General features: G+C 62.7%; 1 protein-coding gene across 1 annotated transcript; it reads left to right on the top strand.

The window, feature by feature from the left end:
- Nucleotides 1-1996: 1996 nt before the first annotated feature.
- Nucleotides 1997-20286, top strand: LOC141996799 (syntaxin-binding protein 2-like). Its single transcript, XM_074969092.1, is given in 17 exon segments — nt 1997-2119; nt 3754-3784; nt 3787-3831; nt 4568-4671; nt 7108-7256; nt 7545-7629; nt 10882-11012; nt 11155-11262; nt 12236-12293; nt 12822-12887; nt 13591-13671; nt 14004-14142; nt 15460-15566; nt 16074-16163; nt 18968-19053; nt 19460-19617; nt 20154-20286. Coding segments are annotated over 17 exon segments (1641 nt in total). The 3' UTR covers nt 20234-20286.
- The last annotated feature ends 5000 nt before the right edge of the window (nt 20287-25286 follow it).

Here is a 25286-nt window from a genome sequence, read left to right as displayed (position 1 = left end):
CACAAGGGGGGGCTGGGCCCATCCACCAGTGACACTGGGGGGGCCGGGCCTGTCCATCAGTGACACTGGGGGGGCCGGGCCCGTCCACCAGTGACACTAGGGGGGGCCGGGCCCGTCCATCAGTGACACTAGCGGGGGCTGGGCCCGTCCACCAGTGACACAAGGGGGGGCCGGGCCCGTCCACCAGTGACACAAGGGGGGCCGGGCCCGTCCACCAGTGACACTGGGGGGGCCGGGCCCATCCACCAGTGACTGATTTCAGGGTCACTCGGGGCCGTCGCCCAGCGTCACAGACACTCCCCAGAGCACGGCAGGGAGAGGCCAGGGCGCGCCCAAGGTCAGGAGCGGAGCCGGGGCAGAACCCAGGAGTCCTGACTCCAGCCCCACCCCGCACACAGCTGAGTCCCACTTCTACCCACAGGGCTTGAGGGGACGTGGCAAGAGGCGGAGATGGCCCCGTCCGGGCTGAAGGCGGTGGTGCGCGAGAGTGAGTGCGGAGCCGGGGGGTCTGAGCCCGGTCGGGGGCAGAGTCTGTTTGGGTGTGGGTCTGGGGGGGCAGGGCCCAGTTGGGGGGCCCTGGGAGGGCGCTCCTGGGGGTGTCACACCCTCAGGGAGGATTAGGAGTCAGTCGGAGCAGAGAGCTCCCCCCCGCCTGCCTGTCACACACCAGGAGGGGGAGGAGGGTGTCTGCCCCACCCCCAAGGGCTGCCCCCTCCCATAGGAGCTGCACTTTGCAGGGGCGTTGTCATCCTCTTCCTCGTCTCTTTCCATCGGGATGACTCCCGCCAGGGCCGGTGCAAGGATATTTTCAACCCTCGGCAAAACTTTCACCTTGCGCCCCGCCCCCCGCCCTCCCCGACAACCTCCGAAAACTAGTAAAGTTAGCATTATAAACAGCCTGTCAGAACAGGCAACGGCTGCATGCGAGGAGAAAAATGATGTCATAGCCCCCCCTGCCCCGGAGTGAAGCAGTACACTTCTGCCCGGCCCCAACACAGAGCTGGGGTAGGCTACAGCTGTAATGTAGGAGAGAACAAGTTAAAGCCTTACACTTGATGAGCATGGCCTCCGCTGCCTTGTGCAGGATGGACTCTGAGGTGTTAGTTGCTATGTGTTAGTCATTGTCTTCTGGCAACACCCTGACCCGCTGTGAGGGCTGTGTCACTTCAGAAGCACAACCCACTGCTGAATCTCCAGCCCAGGCTGCAGTGGACGGGGCCTGGGGCTAAATCCAGACCACAGACCTGGGGTTTAAAAGACCCTTGGAAAGTGGATTAAGTTCTGATGTTCCATGGTTTCCCCCAGAACTGGGAGAGAGGAAAAGTGGCCCACAGCTCAGGATGGCCGGTGGTGCTAACAACCCGTAGCTCTTCTCTTAGCTTTTCCTCACTAAATTGCACAATGAGGAGGGCCTGACACATGACTTTTGAATACTTGGGGTGGGCCATACTGCCCTGGTTCAAGAGGGGTCTCTGAACAGGAATAGCAGGGTGCTGCGGGTCAGGAGTGAAGGGCATCTGCAGAGCCGTGAGGGGGGGAACCCAGGACTGGAATAGCTGCGGGTCAGGAGTGAGGGGCACTGGCAGAGCTGGGAATGGGGGCGGGGAGCAAAGGGCTGGGATAGCAGGGGGCTGCGGTCAGGAGTGAGGGGCATCTGCAGAGCCGTGAGGGGGGGAACCCAGGACTGGAATAGCTGCGGGTCAGGAGTGAGGGGCACTGGCGGAGCTGGGAATGGGGAGGGGGGGGAGCAAAGGCCTGGGATAGCAGGGGGCTGCGGTCAGGAGTGAGGGGCATCTGCAGAGCCGTGAGGCAGGGATCCCAGGACTGGAATAGCTGCAGGTCAGGAGTGAGGCAGAGCCGGTAGGGGACAGACCAGGGCTGGCATAGCAGGGGGCTGTGGACAGGAGTGAGGGGCACTGGCACAGCTGGTGGGGGCAGGGCAGGGCTGGCGTGGGGGAGTGTAGCTACAGTTCAGGGTCGAAATGCCTGGGCCGAGATGCGTGGAGAAAGCAGGTTCGTGTCTGCCTTCGCCATGTCTGGATCCAGTCTGTGCTGCCAGCCCCTTACCGTGCACTCGAGCCCCACGTGCCCCAGTGAACGGGGCGTCCGCATGCCGCAGGTGTAAAGGAACTGCAGGAAAGCAGCACGGAGGCCAGTGCGTCCTGGTGCAGAATAGCCCCTGGAGCCTCATTAGGACTGAGCAGCCAAGTCCTGATGGGCTAGAGGTGGGGTAGGGAGAGGCATTGCTTGAGTTATGGGGGAAACATAGTGTGTTGGGCAGTGCACTCATGCACGCCCGCTATCGGGAGTGAGGGTGAGAGTGAGAGCACAGGTCAGGGTCTCGAGGCTATTGCCGTATGGGGCCAGCCAGAATCAGGTGCTTCGTAGGGGTAAAACAAACAGATGTATTATGGTAGCGCCCAGGAGCCCCAGTTATGAACCAAAGCCCCATTTTGCAAGGTGTTGTACATTATTCATTAGGTGTATTACGGTAGTGCCCAGGAGCGCCAGTCATGGGTCAGGGTACCATTGTGCTGGGCACAACAAAAAGATGGTGCTTGGCCCGAAGAGCTGGCTATCTAATTGCTTCGCTTGGCCGTGGAAGGTGCCCAGGAGACAGGCCGGCAGTTCCCTGAGCGGGGCATGCCTTGGAGGGGTTCTATGTGCAGGACTCAGGATTTGAAGTCTTTGTTGTGTTGCTGTCCCCCACATGCAGTAGAGGGTCCCTGGATCCCCTCCAGTCGAGAGGTGCTGGGCAGGATCAGTTCTCTTCCTGCACGGGGCCAGATCCTTAGTTCAGCTGCGCTCGTATCCAGCCTGACAGAAAAGGGAGCAGGGGAGACCCCGGGGCAGCTCCTAGTGCTGCCTGGAGGTGGCGCTGTCTGGGGGGAATGCGCAGGATGGGAATGGGGCCAGTAGGGGCTCCCCAAGAGGCTGCTTCCCCGGAGCTGGGCTTCGTGTTCTTTGCCATGTGAGGCACAGACTGTCCCCCAGACCTCTCCGCAGTGCAGTCCTGTGGGGGCTGGACGGGCAGGTGCAGCAGGCGGAGAGAGGCGACCTCAGCTGAGACTCAAAGCGAAGGAGAGTCGCTGAGGCAGAGGCTCAGGGAGCAGGGGCTGTAGGGGAGGAGGCTCCTGAATCTGCAGCAGGGAGGCGAGTGGAGGGAGACCAGGGGCAGGGGGCGCTGGCGGAGCAGGGTGAAACCCAGAACCCGCAGGGGCTGCCCACGGAGGGAGCGCTGTAGGAGAGGACTGCGAGCTGGGGCCTGGGACTTGGGACAGGGCAGCCAGGTTCTCACCTGTCACAATGGCCGGTCGAGGAGTCCGAACAGCTTCCAAACACCCTGCCAGGCTAGCTGGCGTGGCAAAGCTGCAGGTGCCCAGCCTGGCGCCGGGGGAGGGAGCTGGCCCTAATGGCAGCTGCCTGGGATTGCTGCTCGGCCGGCTGTTTCCTGGGCACTGCTCAGAGCCCACTTAGTTCAGCAGCAAGGCCAATGCCAGGGCCCATCTGTGGCCGGGCACGGACACTTGTGTGCCAGCCAGAGACGTGGCTGGGCTCTGAGGATGTCCCAGGCACATGAGCACATGCCCTGCTCCAGGCGGGGAGGGAGCCCAGAGCCAGGGGAGTGAAAACCAGTCCCGATGTCATCATGCTAGGCCTTGAGTTCCCAGGGGCTGGGCATGGGCTGGGCCCTTCGGGCAGCAGGGAGGGGCCTCGGCCGGTGCTGACAACCCCCCTCTTCCCCCTTTGCAGTCGGTGCAGGCTCTGATCAAAGACTTCCAGGGCACCCCACCTTCAACTACAAGGCAGCTCACGTCTTCTTCCTCAACCGTGAGTATCGGGGGTCGGGGGATCCCCCAGCTGGGAGCCTGGCCAGCGGCACACTGGAGCTTGGGGGTGGGGGGTCTCTCTCTGCCGGCAGGCCAGTGCGCAGCACCCTGATTACGCTCTGCCCTCCTGTAGGGGGATGCAGCCCCAGCAGGCCAGACCGAACGACCCCACCGATCCCTTCCCCCTCTTCTCCCCACGGGCCTGCCTCCAGCCAGCATGGCTCACAGACCCCTGCAGGGTGTGCCCAGAAAGGTGGCCTCTGGCTACCATTCCCAGCATGCATTGCTCCATCAGTCCCAACTGGGGTGAGGAGATGGGACACCACCAGAATACCCAGTGTGTCAGGGTCAGATCTGCTTCTGCTTCCATTACAGCGGCAGGGGGAGCCCAAGTCCCCGTTCCTCTTTGTGCATCATCCTGAGTTGTACACTCCAGTCACTCAGCCCTGTGGGGGGGCTGAGGGCAGGGTGTGAGGCAGGGGCTGTGTAGGAGAGATTGTGGCCCCCCCCTCCCTGCTGATGCTGCAGAAAACGAGAACCCGGCATGACTCTGGTTCGGGGGGCTGGACTCATCGTTGACTCCTGTGTGGCCCTGCTGGCTTGCCCAGGTTCCCCACAGGTGTGCAGCACTACTGCCCCTGCTGTGCCAATCCTGGCCCCGTCCGTGGGGGCTGGCGCTGTGCTGGGGGTCCTGAGCCCTGTGCCTGTCACTCCCACCCACTGCCTTTGCTTTGCAGCCTGTCCTGAGCCTCTGTTCAACGAGCTGAGGAAGTCCCAGATCACCAAGGCCATCAAAACCCTCAAGGAGATCAACATGGCCTTCCTGCCCTACGAGAGCCAGGTGAGGGGTGGCCGGGCTTTGGAGGAGCAGGGCCGTGGGGTGGACGGTGACGTACGACACTCCACCCTTAGTGTTTCATGTGGCTCGGCGGGGGGAACCTTTCCCTTCTAGGGCCCTGGATTTGACACCAGCACAGGGCAGGAGGGACTAACCAGCTGCTCACACCCTGTGAGACAAGGAATCGCTGGTTTGCACCTGGTGGGGATGGTAGATGTATGGGGGAGGAGGGCCCTGCCTCCCAGGCTTTACCAGCTCTTACTCATGGCTTATACCAGGCCTTCAAGACAGCCCAATACTCCACACACCTGCCCTTTGCCCAACTGCCCCATCCCCTCCTTGTGTCATCAGTGGATTTCCCCCCTCACGCCCCTGAGGGGCAGGGCTGTGTTGTCAGCCCCATTGCATTGACGGGGAAACTGAGGCACCGAGAGACATGAGCCTGGTCTACACACAAAAGCTTTGTTGGTATGGGTTTGTTACAGGGACATGAGAGGAAACCCCCCCCCCCCCTGTAACTGATGCAGCTGTGCTGGCAGAGCCCCTGGGTAGATGCCGTTATGCTGGCAAGGCAGTCCTTTCGCCACTGTAGCTGATTTCATCTGGGGCACCGGTGCCAGCTGTGCCAAGAGAAGCTTTGGCTGGTGTAAGCTGAGTGTCCGTCAGGACGCTTTGCTGGCTCACCCGTCCCGTTGTGCCAGTGTTAGCCGATGGCCAGGGATGTTTGGTGAGGTGCCAGCTATGCCCGTTTATACCATCCGTGACTTTAACCGCTAGGACGCACTGTCCCTTCGCGGCGGGCAGCCCGGGCTAGGCTGACGGATGCCCCAAGGTCCTAACCACCCGTGACTTTAACTGCTAGAGCTCAGAGCTCCTTCGCAGCGGGCAGTCAACACTGACTGACAGGTGCCCCAATGGCAGCACTAAGAGCCTCTCCACACCCGTGACTTTAACTGCTAGAGCTCAGAGCTCCTTCGCAGCGGGCAATCAGGATTGACTGACAGGTGCCCCAAGAGTTTGCCCCGTGGAGGCGGCACAACTCAACGCTAGGCTCTTAGTACTCTCACCTAATGGCCAGGCTTTATAGCCAAAACGGCTGAGGTTCTTTAATTGTGTTGGCTGCTTCACAGTAAACCAGAGAAACAAGTCAGGCTTATGCATAAATGGTTACCAAAATTTATTAAACTAGATTCTAATCATGTGGTTACAAAATTGCTAGTGCCTACTTATTTAAGTGTAGAGATGTTACACACACAAACAAGTTACAAAACTGAAGCTACAATCCCAAAGAGAGAAAACAAAGTATAGAGCTCTATTTCAAAATATGTGTACACTAAAGATAGGAGATCAGGTGTGGGTGCTTCTTACCCTCCTTGCATCTCTCGATTCCAGCGGTGCCAAGCCAGGATCGGTCACTCAATTCCGCGGAAAGACGAATAAGGGACAAGGCTTAGGGACCCTCTTAGCTGCAGAAGCCTTGGGAGGCTGTCACTTATCTGACCAGCAGATAGATAGTGAAAAGCACTCAAAAATCATGGTGCTGTAGGTCCCCTACTTATACCTCTGTACTCCTTTATTCTCTTTCTCCTTTCTATGCTAAATTGGGGCTGGTCTGTCGGGGTGACGCCAGCTCTCGCAAGAGTAGTTCACACTTGCAAGGGAGAAACAATAAGTTTCGACTACTGGACACTTCTTTTATCAGGGTAAATATTTTCCCACCTAGGATGTTGGTGTGTGTGCATCATGCTGTTTTAGTAGGGGCTAAGAGCCATGTCTGTCACAGCGCCTCTGCCTGCTGTGAGCCCAATTGTTGTATACGTTCCCAGAGGCACATTGTCGCAGCACACCTGTGCTTCTCACAGCTTCAAAGGCTGTGCTGGAGTGCCCTGGTGTTTTGGCTCCCGTGTGTTTCCAGCAATGCTGGTCTGAGGGGGGGGGCTGGCTGTCTGGCTACAGCCAGCAAACCCTTCATGGGCCGATACTGTTTTATTGGTGTCCAAGCACGTTTGCCCCAGTGGCTCGTTCTTTTCGGCCAGTGAAATAAGCGACAGCGGCAGACGCGCCTTGATTCCGGGTTTGCCCGTGGCTATGCTGGGGCTTTCGCCGGACTAGAAGCGTGGCCAAGCCCCCTCCCGCAACATTGACTTCTCCAGGGCAGAGACACACCCCTGAGGGCACTCGGGAGTCTGCAGCCACGTAAGGACCTGAACCTGGGGCATCTTCATCCCAGGCTGGTGCATGAATCTCTGGGCCACTATCCCTCTCCCACAACAGGAGTGGCACTGGCAAAGGGATCTCTCCCTCACTAGGGGCTTGCTACGGCTCCGCCAGGCTGGCCTGGTCCAACAGCGCATCTTAGGGGCACGGTATGGGGCACAGCTGGCCTGGCTGTCAGCAGTTGGCACCAGGGTCTGATCTCTGCTCTCCCCCGTCCCCCAGGTGTACTCCCTGGACAGGCCACAGACCCTCCACAACTGGTTCAGCCCCTACTGCTTTTTCGAAAAGAACAAGCAGATGGAGATGCTGGCAGAGCAGATTGCCACATTGTGTGAAACCCTGGAGGAGTATCCAGCCATCCGCTACAGGAAGTGAGTGTGCCCAGAGGGAGAAGGGTACCCGGCCATCCTCTACAGGAAGTGAGTGTGCCCGAGGGGAGGGGTACCCAGCCATCTGCTTCAGGAAGTGAGTGTGCCCGGGGGAAGAGGTACCCAGCTATCCCCTATAGGAAATGACTGTGCCATGGGGAGGTACCCGGCCATCCTCTACAGGAAGTGAGTGTGCCCAGAGGGAGAGGGTACCTGGTCATCTCCTACAGGAAGTGCGTGTGCCCCAGGGGAGGAGCTGTTTCTGACCCACAGGGTTTGTCTTTGCTGCAGGGACCATGAAGATAATTTCCACTTGGCGCACGCTGTGCTGGCCAAACTCAAGGAGTTCAAGGCATACGAGCCCAGCATGGGACAGGTGAGCAAGCTGTGCCGGCCACGCCCTCGCCATGGGACAGAGCCGCGGTGGAGGGGGAGCACATGAGAAGTAAAAGGAAGGAGGAGTGATTTAGAACCTGCTCGGAGATCCTGGCGGGGGGAGGGGTGGGGGTCTAGACCCCCTTGGAGATCCTGAGGGGTTGGCAGAACAATAGCATTTCCTCTGTGGCTGGACTAATGGCCCCAGCCCTTCTCTAACACAGGCTGTGGGCAGATCTCAAAGCGCTCTACAAAGGCCAGTGTCCTTATCCCCTCTGAACAGATGGGGAAACCGAGGCACCGACTGGGGAAGTGTGTGCCCAGCACAAGCTCTCTGTTTATAAACAGGGCAGTTCGGTCACCGCTTCGCACATAGAGCCTCTTCCACACCTGGACACTCCTGTCTGTGTGTGCTCCTACACCCATCACCATGGTATCGGAACCTCACTAATGAATTCAGCCTCCCAGGAGAGGCAGGGTGGGCTGTGTTACAGATGGGAAACTGAGGCATGCAGGGAGTCTGTCAGAGCAGGAATAGAACCCAGCTCTCCCCAGCCTTAGCCACAAGTCAGCCCTGGCCTGTGGGCTTCCCCCAGCTCCTGCCATCCCCGTCTCACCCCCAGCAGAGGGGAGCTGCAAACCCACCCTGCCCTGGATTCTTACACGGGAAACCCAGTGGCTCCTGTCCCCCTAGGAGAAGCAAAGTGATGTAAAATCCAAGGCCTGCCCAGATCTCTCCCTCCTGTTGCCTCTGCTCTTGCTTCCAGCCTTTGCTGCCTGCAGACTGTGCACCTGTGACCAACTGGGAATGTCTTTAATATCTTTTATGAATCCGATGTGTGCCTCAGTTTCCCCTATATATTTCATGGCTTCTCTGGTGGGGGGTGGGGAGGAAGGACTCTCAGGGAAGGTAAGAGTCATGGGGGGGGGTGTCCCCTCCCTGTCTTGGTGAAATGAAGAGAATCCAACCCAGATCAGCCTGGGGGCCAGAAAGACCGTGCCGGCTCCAATGGCTCCTGGCTGGATGCTCCCAGCAGGGAATTGGAGCAGGGCCCCCAGCTCGAGAACACAGGGTTAGGAAGGTTTGAGCTGGGGGATAAGTGGGGGAAGCTGGGAGCTCTCGCCTGAGAACTGACCAAGGTCAGGCCGAGGCTGGTCTACATGAGGAATTGGGTCGGTGCAACTGCGTCGCTCGGGGGCATGGGAAAGGCGGCGTCACTGAAGCGGAGCAGCTGCTGTAGTTTTGAGGGGAGCCTGGCACACACCTGGCTGCCCAAACCATCTACACAGGGAAGGCATTGACAGCATGCTTGTTAACCACCGGAGCTCCAGCCTACAGCCCCTGTCTGCCCTCCCCACCTGCGATTAGCAAAGATCAAAGTCCTGCTCCCTGCACACCCTGCTGCTGTTACTCCCGTGAGTCCCCCCAGGGATATTCCTGAGGCTCTTGCCAAACCTCCCTGTCACAGGTGAAAGCACTATCCCCATGTTACATGGGGGAAACTGAGGCATGGAGCAGCGTGCCAGGAGTAGGTGGCAGAGGCAGGAATAGGAGCCAGGAGTCCTGCCTGCCCAGCCCCCTTCAATAGAATCCAGACAGCACACCCACTGCAGGGCCGGGATTGCTGACTCAAGCCCCTGCTCTCAATGCAATGCTGGCTCCATGCCGCACAATCCCGGCCGGCCAGTCCAATGTGCCCCTGCCTTGCCAGCTGGCGCAGAAAGAACCCCAGGGTCTCTTGTAGCATGGCCTCTAGCAGGCAGGTCTCCAAAGCCACCCAGCCCGCGGTCCCGGCACCCTGGGGCCTTGTCTGCACTAGTCCCTCTTGCCTTGATGTTTCCCAGCTGCCAGCCCTGAGGGGTAGCTGGGACAGGCAGTGCTGTGGCACCCACCAGTGCACTAACCACCCCTCTGGTCTGGGCAGGGTGGGGTGACCCGGTGGTTACGCCAGCCCCCATCTGCACTCGGGGATCCCTCCAGCAGAGCCGAACTGGCAAAGGTGTGAGCAGAGTCCCGTGGGGGGTGGGGGCTGGGCATAGCAACCCATCCAGGCTGGGTAGGGCTGGAGAGGAATGAAGGCGCCAGCTCTGGGTTCATGTCCCTGCTCTGCCACAGACTCCCTGTGTGACCTTGGGTGAGTCACCCAGCCCCTCTGGGCCTCCATCCCCCTCTGCAATGGGGTGGCAGCCCTGCCCAGCCCCACGTGCATGGGGGGCAGGATGCAGCAATGATAGTGCTACAGTGGTGGGGGCCAGATACTCCTCCAAGAGAGGCGCTCCCCCATCAGCCTCAACCCATTTACTCAGAGGCTGTGGAGACCTGCCAGGCGGGTGGGTGGTGGCTGATCCGACGTTCTGCTCCCGAGCATGGCTGAAAATCGGGCCACGTACTGAGGTCGGACAGCTGGGGAAGCATCAGGGGCTGTATGTCCCCCCTGCCCCCAACTGTCTGTGCTACCCAGCGAAGAGCAGACGCAGCCCCTTGCCGAGGTGCTCCTGGGTGGGCTTGGGTTCCACTGGGGCTGCTGGAGCCGGTTTCAGAGCCGTCTGCCATGAGAGCGCAGGGCTGGTCTCCTATCGCCACCTGCTGTGCAAAGAGGGCAGTGCATGCTGATCAGGCAGGGAGCGAGGGCTGGGCCAGCCTCCCCATGATGTTTGTCTGAGATGCTGACCATTTGAGTGGACTCTGTCCAACTGGATGCTGGGGGGCCACCCAGGCTGGGAGTGGGGAGCTAGAGCCTCATATGGGGTCCCAGCTCAGATGCAAGGTGGGGCATAGGGATAACGTCCCATCGTCCCCCTCTGGGACCTTGTATCAAAGAGTCTCTGGGCCTGGTGTTGGTTCATGATAAACTAGCCAGGCCCTTCTGGTGTAGTTCCCCCCCTCCCTATGCAGCAAATGGGGCAGGGGGCAGTCGGGGGGCTGCCTTGTAAGGGGCATGCTCCCGTTGGTGGAGAGGCACGAGCAGAGAACGTGCTTGGGGGAGGGGGGCATTGCTATTTGCACGAGGGGCAGGTAGCCCGTCCCTGCAGGGTGGGGAGCTCTCCCTGCCAGTCAGGGCGGGACCCCAGGGCACGTCCCAGCTAGCTTAGGGGGTGTCTCTTGGCTTCCCCTGGGGTTGGGGCTGGGCCACAGAGAGGGCGGGTGGTGAAGTTTCAGGCCACCAGGGCCCATTGGATTGTGCCATGTAAGCCAGGCCAGGAACCCTCCGCCAGAGCAGGGGCTGACGGGTTTCTCTCTCCTTTGCCCCAGGGCCCTGACAAAGCCCGTTCTCAGCTGCTGATCGTGGACCGGAGCTTCGACCTGGTGTCCCCACTGCTGCACGAGCTCACCTACCAGGCCATGGCCTACGACCTGCTCAGCATCGAGAAAGACACCTACAAGTAGGGCCTGGCTGCCAGCAAGGGGCGCCCCGCACCCCTCCTCAGGCGGGCTGGGGGGGATGTGACCCAGCACCTGCACTGCTCCGCAGCCCCCACACCGGGGGGAGGGGTGCCACAGCCTGACCCTGTCTCCCCCCTGCAGGTACGAGACGACGGGCATCAGCGACTCGCGGGAGAAAGAGGCGCTGCTGGGTGAAGACGACGAACTCTGGGTGCAGCTACGCCACATGCACATCGCTGACGTCTCCAAGTGAGCGCGCTCAGCCCTGCCCCCTGACGCACCCCTCCATGCCCCGCCCATCCACCGGACATGCCCCTCCGTGCCCCACCCAGGGCCGGGACCCATCCACCCCCGGACACACCACTCCGTGCCCCACCCAATGCCAGGACACCCCCAGACACACCCCTCCGTGCCCTGCCTAGTGCCGGGACTCGCTACCCCCTACTTTGGCACAGCCTTCCCCTCCCCGCCCACTGCCAGGACCTCCCCCCTCGGACACACCTCTCCCACCCAGTGCCAGGACAGCCCACCCCGTTGACACACCCCTCCCCCTCTTTTCCAGTGCCAGGACTTCCCCCATCCTCCCCTTCAGATACACCCCTCCCCACCCTGGGGCCCCCTCAGACACACCCCTCCCCTTTCCTTCCCACCCAGTGCTGGAACCCTACTCCCCCTTGGATACACTCCTCTCCCACCCAGTGCAGGGACACCCCCCCCGCAACACACCCCTCTCCTGCTCAGTGCCAGGACTCCCCCTCCCCCTCCCACCCAGTGCTGGGGCTTGTCCCTCAGACATGCTCCCCTCTGAGTGCTGAGACCCCCTGGACCCAGCCCCTCTCCTCAGACGACCTCTGAGCGCTCCCTTCCAGAGCCACTGTCCACATCTCCTCTCGGGGATCCCCCTGGACACTGTCTTTCCCCGAGCCCAAGGTCTCCCCATGCACCTCACAGCTCCCTTGAGTGAGTCCCTCGCCGACCTCCTCCTGGGCCTGCCACTGCCCCCAGGCCCCCCCAGCAGGGCACCAGGAGCCCCCTGAGGTGCACTGAACTCTGCCTTGGGGTAACTTAGGAAGAGGGGGTCCCCCCGGCCTGTCTGAGGCTCTCGAGGCAGAGAACCCTGGTGCCCGTGGGGTGGGGGCTCCATCCCCTGTAGCATAGGACATGGCACCCCCTACCTCCAAGACAGTGCCTGGCTCCGTCCTGACCCCTCTCCCTGCTGCAGGAAGGTGACGGAGCTGCTGCACACCTTCTACGAGAGCAAGAGGCTGACCACGGACAAGGTGCGGCGGGAGTTGGGGGGAGTGATTGGGAGTCCGGGATGGGGGGACCCATCCCATTGCCACTGATGGGGAGGAGAAGCTATCCTGCTGCCCCAGGAGGGGTTGGCGGGGGCTGTCCCATTGCTCCCAGGATTTGCCTGTAAAAGGCTAAGAGGTGTATATGGAGTCCCCTGCCCCCCAGCCAGAGCTCTGGAGCTCCCCACAGTGGGGGAGGGCAGAGGCCCATGGGGTGGGGTCAGACAGCAGGATCGGGACTGCGCAGGGAAAGCTGCAGGGAGCCAACGCTGGCATCTCCCCGGCCCGCTGCCACTGTACACCCTGAGGGGCGCTCGGGGTGTGGGGCTCCTGTCTCATTCCAGCTGGCCTGGGAAGGGCAGGTCTAACCTAAGCCGCAGCCACGCGTGGCCTGAGTGACCCGCCCTGGCACGCGTGGCTGGGCTGCTGCGGCTGTCCCCAGGTGAGGCCTCTGCCCTGCAGGGGGCTCCGTGCGCTGGGAGGGGCTGGGATCTCACCACCGCCTCCCTCCAGGCCAACATCGAGGACCTGTCCCAGATCCTGAAGAAGATGCCCCAGTACCACAAAGAGCTGAACAAGGTAACGGGGCTGGGGCTGTTAGTGGGCGGGGGGCAGGGCATTCAGTGGGGCTGATGGGAGGGGCAGGGTGCTCTGTGGGGCTAGTGAGGGACAGTAGGGACTCTCCTTGGGGGCAGGGCACTCTGGGGCACTCCGCTTTACTACCTGATGAGAGCTGCTGACCTGTCCGGTCGGGCAGAACCATTTTCCCCCCAGGTGCTGTGTGGCACCATGGGCAGCAGCCTGCCTGTCAGTGCCCAGAGCTGCCACGTTTGCCCCAGCAAGGGCAGCCCTTGGGTAACACCCGTGCCCTGCTGCTGCAGCTCTCAGGAGAGGGCCTTGGGGGGCTTGCAAACCAGCCCTTTGGAGCCACTCCTGGTGCCACTGGGCCATGTGCCAACAGAAATCTCCTGGCCACTGGCACAGGTACCCCGACACCTGCTGGTCTCCAAGCCCCCAACCTCGTGGTGACTAACAGAGAAGCCGTGGGCTGTTTTGGAAGCTGCTCCCTCGTCCTGATCCTCCCCTCCCGCTGCCCCGCTCCACCCCAGAGGTGGCTGCACATCAGTGCTGGGCAAAACTATCCCTATATACTCAGCTTCTACAGCCGATTGGGGCTGCCCCTCTGGCTGAGGGGCCCTCCTTGTGGGTTGGGGGGTTCAGGTGCTCTGGACCAGCCGGTGATGCAGTAAACTCCCCCCTCTGCCCCGGTCTCTCCCCGCAGTTCTCCACACACCTGAACCTGGCCGAGCGCTGCATGCGGCACTTCAAAGGGACAGTGGAGAAGCTGTGCAGCGTGGAGCAGGTGGGTCTGTGGGCAGAGCCTGGCTTGGGGGCAGAGTCTGGCTCATGGTCTCAGCCTGGAGAGAGGGGTCTCAGAGCCGCAGGTTTGCTGGAGCCAGGGCCAGCCCCCCCATGCAGCACCGGGGATGCAGAAGGGAGACATGGGGCTCGGGTTACTCCCTTGGGGCCCGTTGCTCACCCCAGAGGGAGCTGACCCCAGGGAGGAAGGGGCCCTGGCACGGAGTAGGTGAGCTGTGGGTCATGGGGCCCTCACGTCTCCCATCCTGCTGCGGGGGCGGGAGGAAGCAGAGTGGCCTGACCTGGGCCTTGTGTGTGCGCCCCCTCCCCCGACAGGACCTGGCCATGGGAACGGACGTGGACGGGGAGAAGATCAAGGACCCCGTGAAGATCATTGTGCCCGTCCTGCTGGACCCCAGCGTGCAGGCCTACGACAAGATCCGCATCATCTTGATCTACATCTTCCTGAAGAATGGTAACGCCACAGGCCTGCAGGGGGAGCACTGGGGGGCCTGCTGCTGCAGGGGGCATTCCTGGAGGCAGGGCCCAGGCCTGTGGGGCTGGGGGGGAATAGCACTGCTCAGACTGGCACGCCCCCCAGCCATGTAGGGCGCCTCCTGGCCAGCCGCTTCCCAGGGCCTGTGTCCAGCCTGGCTCTACGGCCCTGCCTCCCCTCTGCCCACCTCTCAGTGCCTGCAAGCCTGCCAGTGCGCTGTGCCCACGCTCCGCACTGCCCCCTGGGGTCGGACCTGGTGGCCTTTGCTCCCCGCTGCTGCCTTCCGAGCAGTGTCCGCTCTCCACACTCCCCCCAGCCCATTCTCTGCAGGGAGGGGAAATGGAGACACACACCCGGAGCAGCCCCCCGGCCCGTTCTCTGCAGGGTGGAGGGACATCCCTCTCTTCCTGCAGGCTGTTCAGATACCATGTTTTGTCTCTGCGCCTCCTGCGACCAGTCCCCTGCCCACCCCTTGTGTCATCCCTGTACCAGCTCCCTGCTTCTTGCTGCATCCAGCCCCTTCCCCAAACTCACCAGGGCCTAGGGAACCTCCCTGACCCTGACACTTGGCACAGTCCCTCTTCCCCCTTCGGTTCCTGCCTCATGGTGTCTTGGTGGGGCAGCACCCTGCTCCGGGGCTTTTCCTGTAACCCTGCTCAGGCACTGCCCCTGGGCCCATTGCCCAGGCCAGAGTGCCCTCATGGGGCTCCTCTGGCTGCCTGGCTGCCCAGTTTCCTGGCCAGGGGGTGCTGTGGAGTTGCCAGGCCTCCCCGTCTGCACTAAGCAGCAGTAAATGGTTTGGGAGGGCGGGGCGGGGGGGGCACGTTGCCCTCCCTCCAGCTCAAGGCCTCACAGCCTTAAAGAGCCAGGGCTCGGCTCTGACATTGCACCTGACTGGCCGCAGAAGGGGGAGCGCAGATCAGGGGGACGGGGGCTCCCATTGCACTGCCAGGGGGAGCTAGAGAGACCCCTGCCCCCAGCGCCTGAGAGAACCTGTTGAGGGAGGAGCAGCAGGAACCTAAATTCGATCACTAACTGTGGGGTCCAGTGGGTTAGAGCGGATGATGCTGGGAGCCAGGACTTCTGGATTCTGTCCTCAGCTCTGGGAGGGCAGTGGGGTCTAGTGGGGGCTGGGAGCCAGGACTCCTGGGTCTACCCCCAGCTCTGAGAGGGGTGGGAAGAGCAGGATCTCAGGATTTGATCAGGGAACTAGGACTCCTGGGGCCACGGACTGATGGGCCTGGGCTGTGGGTGCGTCCCAGGGGTGCTAGCGCTGACCTGTCTGTCCCCGTGCAGGTGTGGACAAGGGGAACCTCACCAAGCTGATCCAGCATGCCAACATCCAGCAGCAGAGAGACATCATCCACAACATGCAGTTCCTGGGCATCTCTCTCAGGCCTGGGGTAAGGGACTGGGGCCAGGGGCCAGCAGCTGTACCCATGCCAGGGGGCAGATCTGTGCTGCACAGGGGAGCCCAGGCCATCCTGGAGGTGCCCCCCTATGGCAGTGACCTACTCCCAGCACAGAGGTGGCCTCTGTCCCTGTACAGTGGGGTGACGCCCTCCCCATATGAGGGTGACCCCCGAGTTACTCCCCATCTGGGGTGACTTCTTCTGCCCCTCAGAGGATTCTGGGAGTCAGGACCTCAGATCGCCAGGGAGCTGGAGCTGGGGACCACTGCTTGGGGTGGCCATGCGGCGAATGGGGGGAAGCAGCTCTGTTCTCCCATCAGTCTCTCTCCCCTCCTCTCTCTCTCTCTCGCTCAGTGATCCATTCTGTTCTTTTCTCTGCCTCTCCCCTGCCAGCCTGGCGGGCGCGACTCAGGTAGGCCGCGCGCTCCCTGTCTGCCCCCGTTCCCACCCCGCACCTCCTCCCTGCTGCCTCTCACCCCCTCTCCCTTCCTCCCCCAGAGCGGGCAGCTGCGACCGGAGAGGAAGGTGCGGCTGGAGTCCAGCTACCAGCTCTCCCGCTGGACCCCCATGCTCAAGGAGATCATGGAGGTACCGGGCCATCTGCTTCCTGGCTTTGGGGGTGGGGTCGCAACTGGCAGGCTGGGCCCAAGGGGGAGGGGTTGGTTTGGGGTCAACCATGTGTAGAGCCCTGCATATCTGCGCACCATTTCTGCGGATAGTGGATCGCCTGCAGATACAACCGTGCAGGGCTCTACTCCCCAGCAGCGCCTGGCCCGTGGCGTCCGGCTCAGGCAGCCTGGGGGATGCAGCGCGCTCGGGGCCGCTGGCCCGCAGCCAGTGGCTGGGCGACAGGTCGGAGTCGGGGCTGTCCGGCACCCACTCGCTCTGCCGCGCTGCTTCCTGTCCAGCAGCTCGAGCAGCACCAGTGTCCCCACCAGCTCCTGGGCAGCAGGATTTGGGATTGGAGTGGGTGGGGCCCCGGCGCCCCACCCCTCCACCCCTCTGTGATGCAACATGCTCTGCTGCGGCTGTGTACTGTCGCTCATGACCCCCCAGGAGCGGCACGTGATGAGACACCCCTTCCCCCAAGCCCCCACCACCTCCACACTGCCCCTTCTCCTCGAGACCCCGCCCCCTCCACGCTGCCCCTTCCCTGCAAGACCCCTTCCCCACCCTCGCTAGCTACTGGTGAGGATGCGGATACAGGGAAAAGACGGCTTGTGGATCGCGGGCTGATGCACATCCACACTTTTGTATCTGCTCAGGGCTCTAGCCACGTGAGGGGCTCATCAGAGAGTCCTCTCCTGCTGCCGTCCTTAGGGGTCCTCAATCCTAGACACGAGTGCAGGGGAGTTGTCTTACCCGGTGCCGAGATGCTGCCACCTCTGGGGTGGGCCATGGGCGGTTTATACAGCGGTCCCTCACCGGGGCTGAATTCTTCCTAAGGAGTGGCAGGCAGCTATTAACAGCCGCCCAGCAGCGCTGCCCGAGAGTCTAGGGCAGGAGGTGATCAGTGTGTGGGGCTGGAAATGCAGGGGATCCAGGCAGCACACTGTCATGACTGGCACTGGAATCTGAATGGCTGGCAGGGCCCTTGGTGCAACCTCCAGTGAGGAGCAGCTGTGTGACGCTCATCTAAAGGATGAACTCCTGCAGCACAGTACTGGTCACGCCCCCTGCAGACCCCCCCCCCCCGCCCGCTCCTTGCAGTACAGCGCCCCCTAGCGCCGCACTGGGGCAGCACTGACTGCCAGGGGAGAGTGACCCCTGCAGAGCCCCCCGCCTGCTCCCTGCAGTACAGTGCCCCATAGAGCCGCACTGGGGCAGCACTGACTGCCAGGGGAGAGTGTCCCCTGCAGAGCCCCCCGCCCCTCTCCCTGCAGTACAGCGCCCCCTAGCGCCGCTCAGGGGTCAACACTGACTGCCAGGGGAGAGTGCCCCCTGCTGAGCCCTCCGCCCCTCTCCCTGCAGTACAGCGCCCCCTAGCGCCGCACTGGGGCAGCACTGACTGCGAGGGGAGAGTGTCCCCTGCTGAGCCCTCTGCCCGCTCCCTGCAGTACAGCGCTCCCTAGCGCCGCACTGGGGCAGCACTGACTGCCAGGGGAGAGTGACCCCTGCAGAGCCCCCTGCCTGCTCCCTGCAGTACAGTGCCCCATAGAGCCGCACTGGGGCAGCACTGACTGCCAGGGGAGAGTGTCCCCTGCTGAGCCCCCCGCCCGCTCCCTGCAGTACAGCGCCCCCTAGCGCCGCTCAGGGGTCAACACTGACTGCCAGGGGAGAGTGTCCCCTGCTGAGCCCCCTGCCCGCTCCCTGCAGTACAGCGCCCCCTAGCGCCGCACTGGGGTCAACACTGACTGCCAGGGGAGAGTGCCCCCTGCTGAGCCCTCTGCCCGCTCCCTGCAGTACAGCGCCCCCTAGCGCCGCACTGGGGTAATAGAGCACCCTCTGCTGACTCACTAGCACCCCCCAGCACCCAGTAGCTTTTCCTTAGAGGTCTCCTGTCCAAGCACTGCCTGGGCCCAAACCTGCTTAGCTTGTGAGAGGTGACATGGTCACTCCATCCCCCGACTCTTGCTGGGGGCTGAGCCCCTCATCGCCCTGCCCTGTGGGGCACTCCTCAAGGGGGTGGGGGGCACACTTAGTTGCCTTCAACCTATTGGCTTGGGGCTCCTCCAGGCCAAGAATTAACCCGCCGACCGGAGCTCCTGTCCCTGGCAGATCACAGGTGGGAGGCTCCCAGGCCCCTGTTCCAGCGTTTTGATGGTTCCTCCTGTGGGATTTTGGGGCAGGCAGTTGCGGTAGCCTCAATCCCATGCCTAATCCAATCGGGGTGCCCCCTCTCTGCGCCAGCCACAGCTTGGCAGGCCTTAAGCTTCCCTGTACAAGTCAATGCAGCAGACTAATGTAAAAGCCCCTATTATGTGGCATTAGGATGTATCATATCCTGGGCCCCCTGCGTGCCTGGGACACACCTCATGGAGCAAGAGGCAGGGCCTGGATCTGCCCGCAGCAGGAAAGGGGCACTGAGGGCAGCCCCCTGCCTCCCCCCGCCCACCTTCCAAATGAGGGGCCCTGGATCTGGCTGCAGGAGGTCTCCGCCCTCCTCATAAGGGTGGATGGGTGGGGAGTTCACAGCAGGGCACTGAGCAGCTGAGGGGATGTGGGGAGATGGGGGGGCATCACTGGAGGAATCAGCGTGTTCTTTGCTGGCTCCCCATGCCCCACCCTGGAAAGGGGGCCCAGGCTGCTCCCCCCAGGGACTGTCAATCATTCAGTGCGGAGCCGTCCCAGCCCCTCCTCCCCAATGGGGCCTGGCTTGGCCACCAGATCCGAGGTTCCTGCTGCTTGGCCCCTGCTGATCTGTCCTCCCTCCACCCCCCACCCCCCGCCAGGACATCATTGAGGACAAACTGGACAAGAATCTGTGGCCCTTTGTGTCGGACCCGGTCCCTACCACCAGCTCCCAGGCTGCTGTCAGGTAAGGCTGAGCCTGGCTGGGCTGTGGGTGGCAGAGCCCCGACACACACACGCCAGGATGTAGGAGCCTCTCTGCCTGGGAGTGTGTGGCCAGGACCCTGCCGTCTACGGGAGAGGGGATGTCCAAGAGCCTGGAGCCCTGGACCCCTCTTACCATGTACCCCGCGCCCCAGCAGTCCCTCCACACACCAGGGCCCAGAATGGAGGAAAGGGACTGGCCAAGCTTTAGACAGCACCCCCAGCCCAGCGCAGGTGCCACCCTCCCCTACTCCCTCTTGCCTGCTTTGGGACTCCTGTCCCACTCCCTTGGGCAGGGCCTGCCCCCCAGCCTTCTCCAGGCCCTGCCCTTCCATCTGGCATTCCCTCAGCGAGCCCCTGGTATCCACACTGCCCCTCTCTCCCCCCAGCGCCCGCTTTGGGCATCGGCACAAGAACAAGCCAGCGGCCGAGTACCGGATGGGCCCGCGCCTCATCATTTACGTGCTGGGTGGGGTGTCCATGTCTGAGATGCGCTGCGCCTACGAAGTGACCCCGGCCACCAAGGGCAAGTGGGAGGTGGTGATCGGTGAGTGGGGCGAGTCCTGGGGGGAAGGGCGGCTGGAATGCCCAGGTCAGGGAGAGTTGGGACCCCCTGGGAGGGGGAGACCCTAGAACTGCCTGCCCAGCACCCACAGGGCTCCCATGCTACCCTCTGTCCTCCCACACCCGGGGGCCTGGGAAGAGATGTGCTTGCCCCACATGGCCTGTATCTAGCCGCCTGATCTCCTGGCCTCTGGCTCCCCAGGCCTCTCATTGCCCAGGGACCATGTGTGGGGGCCCAGTCAGACACCCCCAGTAACTCCCATAGGGATATGGCTCACCCCCTGCACACACCCCTCGAAGACCCAAGGGTGAGGAACACTGTCAGCGCGTGGATTCTTGCCTGGCTGTGCAGGGTACAGCGGCACGAGGGGTGCGGTGCCAGGCCACGGGGGGTAGGAGACAGTCCCTCCCCCCCTGCACTAGAGCAGGGTCCAGCTGCAAGGATGGGGGTGATGGTGATGCCAGCCACATACCTGCCCCACTGAGCCCACCGCTGCCAACCACCTCTCTCTCCCCCAGGTTCCAGTCACATCCTGACCCCCAAGCGCTTCCTGGATGACGTCCAAACCCTCAACCAGCTGGACCCCGAGGAGGCCTAGAAGCAGCCCCCTCCCCGCAGAGACTCTGCCCCCCACAGCTTGCTGTCCCCAGCTCCACCTGCTCTTCTCAACAAGGCACCTTCCCCCCTACTCCTGGCTGCGGTGTCAGTTCTTGGGCGGGGGGAGGACCCCCAGGCTGCTTGGCTGTTCGGGTAGGGGGCAGGCCAGGCTTCCTCCCTCTGGCACAGCCTCTAGGGCTGTAACCCTTTGTGCCCCGTGGCCACCCTGCCCCCGATGGGGTAGGGGGAGAGTCAGGCTCCATTATCTACCAGCTTCAGCCATTCCTACCTCCCCTGCCTGGGACCCAAAGCACAGCCCCTCTCCCTCCCCCCGTCCTGTCACCCCTCTGCCAGCGATGGGGGGCACACAGAGGCTGCTACCAGCATCTGGCTTTGTGGGGGGGATGTGACCCAGCCACTGACCCCCAGGCTGTGTCTGTCCAGTCTGCAAAGGGTTAAAGAGAACCCCCCCCTTCTGCCCCCATATCATCCCCATTCCCCGCCTTGGGGTGCTGGCCCAGCCCTGGCTCCCTGCACCCCTCCCATCACAGCCTGGCACCCTGGCCTCTTGGCCCTGTCCCCCAGTGGGGACTCGGCTCCCGAAGGGGGGAGGGGTCCTAGCAGGAGTTGCAGTCAGAGGGCCCAAGTAAGTGGGGGGGGGGCCAGGACTGCGTAGGAGGCGCGTCCAGGGTTGGGCAGCAGCAGGTTGGGTGACCCGATGTCCCGATTTTATAGGGACAGTCCTGATATCTGGAGCTTTTTCTTATATAGGCCCTTATTACCCCCCACCCCTTGTCCCGATTTTTCACACTTGCTGTCTGGTCACCCTAGCAGCAGGGCAGAGCGGGCTCGCCACCCCGATGGGCCTGGATCAAATGCCCCTGCCCAGTGGCAGACACCTCCCCACTGCCTTTCCCTGGGTATCAGAGCCACGCCCTGGGCACCTGGAGCCCCAGCTCCATCTGAGGCAGCCAGCTCCAGCCCCCTTGGGTCTGATCAAGCCCTGAGCCAAGCCTCACCCCCTGAATCCCACGGGCCCTAGAGATCCTCTCCCTCTTGCCCGCCAGCAGGGCTGTGCTGGGGCAAGCGCTGGCAGGAGTGATCCCAGGTACAGGCAGTGACCTCCTTTACCGGGAGTGACCTCCGGGGGGTGGGGGGCGCAGGGGGAGAGTTTTTGTTTGTTCGCAGCTCTGAGGCGCCCCCCCCCCCATCCCGCCCATTATCACAAAGTCAGTGCTGGCCCTGCCCCCGGCTACTGCCCTGCTGGGCATGTGCCTGGCCAATGAAGTGCATTGCCAAAGGCTGGCCGAGGTCTCTGCTGCTGTTCACAGGCGGGGGAAGGGAGGGCACAGGGCGGGGCGGGTGGCTGAGGGCCCAGGGAGCGGGATCTCCCCAACTCCCCCTCCGGCCCTGCTGCAGGTCCCAGGTGTCCTGGCTCCGAGTCACCCGGCCAGCGCTGCCTCCCCCCCGCGGGAGCAGGGTGGGGCAGTGGCTGCTCCTTTCACTGTTGGACCAGGGCCTGGGGGCAGCTCTGCTCTGGCCTGTGGTCGCCCCCTGCCGGTGCAGTGCTGGCTCACCCAGCCGTGCCCCAGAACCTACACAGTTCCCCGTGGCCCCCTGCCCCTACTGCCTTGTTCTGCCTCTGGTCCGTGTGCCAGAGGGACCAGGAGGGAGCCTCAGGAGTCCCCGCAAGCCAGCTATGGGGTCCCCATCAAGTGTGGGGTTGGGGCAGGCACTGAGTGAGCACCAGGGCCCAGCCCCCAGGCTGGCCCCCACAGGGAACCATACCCACCCAGCCCCTGCCCCTCCCAGAATCAGCGCGGGAACCCAGCCCTCTGCGTCCCAGCCCCTGCTCTAACCACTAGCCCCTGCTTCCTGCTCAGATGTGGGACAGAACACCTGCCCCCTTGGTCCCCCTCTAGGGCCTGGCCTTTGCCCCAACCCCCACCTCCTCCGTCCTCCTGTGCCTAGAGCTGCCCCAGGGTCCCGCCTGCCCTCTCCCAGCCCATCCCCTGCTCCCTTGGTGCCCAGGGGGTGCTCAGCCAGCCCTCCCCCCCGACCTGCAGTGTCCCAGCCAGGCCAGTGGGGGGGGGAGGGCGAGGGGCGGGGAGGAGAGCAGCACGGCTATTGCAGGCAGTTGGGGAAGGCGGGGGGCTGGAGGGCACTGACTTGGCCATGCAGCCAAGGGTTGGGGCCTGGGCTGAGCCAGGTTTGGCACAGGGATGGCCTGGCTGGGTGCGCCCTGTTTGTGATCATCTGGGCCTGGCCTAGGCCCCGTCAGGCTAGCCCCCCTTCAAGCCCAGTGCCCCTGGCTGGCTCACGGGAGGGCAGGCGGCTGCTTCCCAGCCCAGCTGGGGGCTGCCCTGGGCGGGAGACAGGCAGAGGGAGAAGATGCAGTTCCTCTCCGCAGCACCAGGGGACCAGCCAGGTCAGGCACTCTCAGCCCGTGCGCCCCCTGCAGCCCAGACTCTGCATTGCACCCCTCCTGCGCCCCTCCCCATCTCACCCTGCCATGGCTCCCCAGCACCTGCCAGCCTCAGAGTGCCCCAGGCTTGGCCAAAGATGATTTTTGAGTGGGCTTGGAAAATGCCCAGCAGCACCCGTGTGACACGAAACCGCAATAACAGACACCCAGAGCGGGAGTGACTCACATGGATTTGGGGGCAGAGCTGGGCATGGAACCCAGGAGTCCTGCCTCCCAGCCCCTGATCTAACCCCTAGACCCTACTCCCCTCCCAGAGCGCAGCACAGAACCCAGGAGTCCTGCCTCCCAGCCCCTGATCTGACCCCTAGACCCTACTCCCCTCCCAGAGCTCAGCACAGAACCCAGGAGTCCTGCCTCCCAGCCCCCTTGCTCTGCCCATCCTTCTCTCCCCTCATACTCCTGCTAATAATTGCACACGCAGCCTGCTGGGGAATGTGCCCCGGCCCAGGTCAGCCCCTTAGAGCCCAGCAGGCCCTGTTTCCCCTGCCCCCTGGGCCAGCTCCTCTCTCCCTGCTGGGCAAACGAGCACGGCCAGCGCTGCGTGCCTGCTGTGGACGGGGTGAAAGACCCTGGCACCTCGGATCTGCTGCTCGGGCCCAGCCTCAATCTGCTCAGCTGCGGAGCTTTCCATCCCTGATCCCCGTGGGGAATTATCAGCCACAATTAACGGCCATTTGGATCATCGCTGTGCGGCTGCCAGGCAGGTGGGCGGCAAATTGGGGGCGCGGAATTAAAAAGCTCCGGCGGAGACACCTGCCCAACTGGGGGCTCGCCAGCTCCCACCATGGCTGCTCTTACAGCTGGGCTGCCACCGGGGCTCCGTGTGCACCCCTGGCCTGCACCTTGAGCAAGGGGGACCCCAGCCACACACGCTGTACCCCTCAGCCTGCCCCCAGAAGCATGAGGGGGGTGCAGGCCTGAGACAGCTGGCCATGGGCCTGGTCGGTGCCAGGAGGGAGGGTGGGTCCAGCAGACAGGCCTAGCCCCTCTGCCCTGGCTCTGCCATGCTCTGCCCCAGGCCCTGGTGAGGGCAGCTGGAGAGGGCTGCACGCATCAGCCCATGCAGTGAGCCTGGGGGAGCTGATCACTGTGCTGGTCCCAGCCCTGGGGGCTGGTGGGAATGGGGTGCCAAGATGCCCCTGTCTCCCAGTGCTAGCTGTGCCAGGGCCCCCAAGACCTTTGGGCCTGGATTGGGGGGATCGTGACTATGGCGGAGCTGGGACCCAGGGACAGGTGAGGCTGCACCAGGCTTGCAGAAGAGCTCATCCTGCAGAGACCTGCATGCAGACCCTGCTGGAGGGAGATTGTTTGGGGCAGAGCGGGGTGACTTGGGGGGCTTACAGCAGGGCTGGGGGGAGGCAGTGGGGGTAGCAGGGAGGGGGAGAGGTTTACAGTAACTGCAAGCTGTATACAGTGCATGGGTGGAGGGGCCGGGGGGTGATTTGGGGTGGGGCAGTGGGAGGCAGGAGGTGCGGGTGGGTGATACCCCCATGCAGTGGCAGTGCCCCCTGTAGGCAGCACAGGTGCATCCAATGGGCCCTAGAGGAAATATTTCTAAAGATCGGAGTTCACCAAACCCAGGCTGAGCTAGCCCTGTCCCCAACCTGCCCATCCCTTGTGGGTATGGACTGCAGCCCGGTGCCCCCTGCCCTGGGCCTGGCCATGCTGGGGGCTGAGCGATCCCAGAATGATGCCCAGTGCACACCCCTTCTCCCGGGCAGGGACCCAGCATCTCGTCCCCCAGCCCTCCCCAGAGTCGGCCCCCAACCTCCAGGGCTGGGCGGGGGGTGGGGAAGGCGACCGGCCTGAGCCAAGTTCACAATTATGCAACCAGCCCGTGTGATGCTGCTTATCATCTTACCGCGCAGCCCAAAGCCGGCTCACCCGCCACTTTCGTGGCATTTCGTTGCCTGAAATTAAATCTCATTTCCTAATTACTGGGTGGGCTCCAGCTGCTGGGCTGGGCTGGGCTTTAAGAAGGGGGCAGCATAGTGTGATCAGCATCAGTCACAGAGACAGCCTGTTGGAGAGAACCCCCCCAAAGCCCGAGACCCCCCTCACCACAGCCAGCCCCCCAGGCTGCATCTAACGAGGCCCACTCACCTCCCTCTGCCCTGCAGGAAACTCAGCCTGGCCGGTTCCTACAGGGCCCATCCAGCCCAGTATCCCCTCTCCCTGCTGTGAGCAAACGTCAGGCCCTGCCCACTTGCACGTTCCCAGAATCTGGCGAGCCCAGCGCTGATCGTGCAGAAACGCGCAGTCCTGGACAGTGCTCGGCACAAAGGACTCACACAAACACATTCCAGAAGCGTGGTACAAAAACCACAATATCAAGAATGGCACAAAACCATTCCCCAAGGATAACAGGAACACACTGAGCCCTCCTAAAAGATAAGGTCAAATACCAACATAATAAATACAAATGTTTCAATCAAACCAACATGTACAAAAAAGTGGACAATAACTAGCCAGGTCAGAGGGCAGTATCTAAGTCAGAGGGGCAGCTTGTTTGTATCAGGGTATCTCTGAGAGAATGTGTTGGTCCAGCCAAGGGGGAAATGGAAAGTCC

The sequence above is a fragment of the Natator depressus genome, chromosome 12 (genome assembly GCF_965152275.1).
Source record: "Natator depressus isolate rNatDep1 chromosome 12, rNatDep2.hap1, whole genome shotgun sequence".
Classification (NCBI taxonomy): domain Eukaryota; kingdom Metazoa; phylum Chordata; order Testudines; family Cheloniidae; genus Natator; species Natator depressus.
This window is presented reverse-complemented; position numbering and strand designations above follow the sequence as displayed.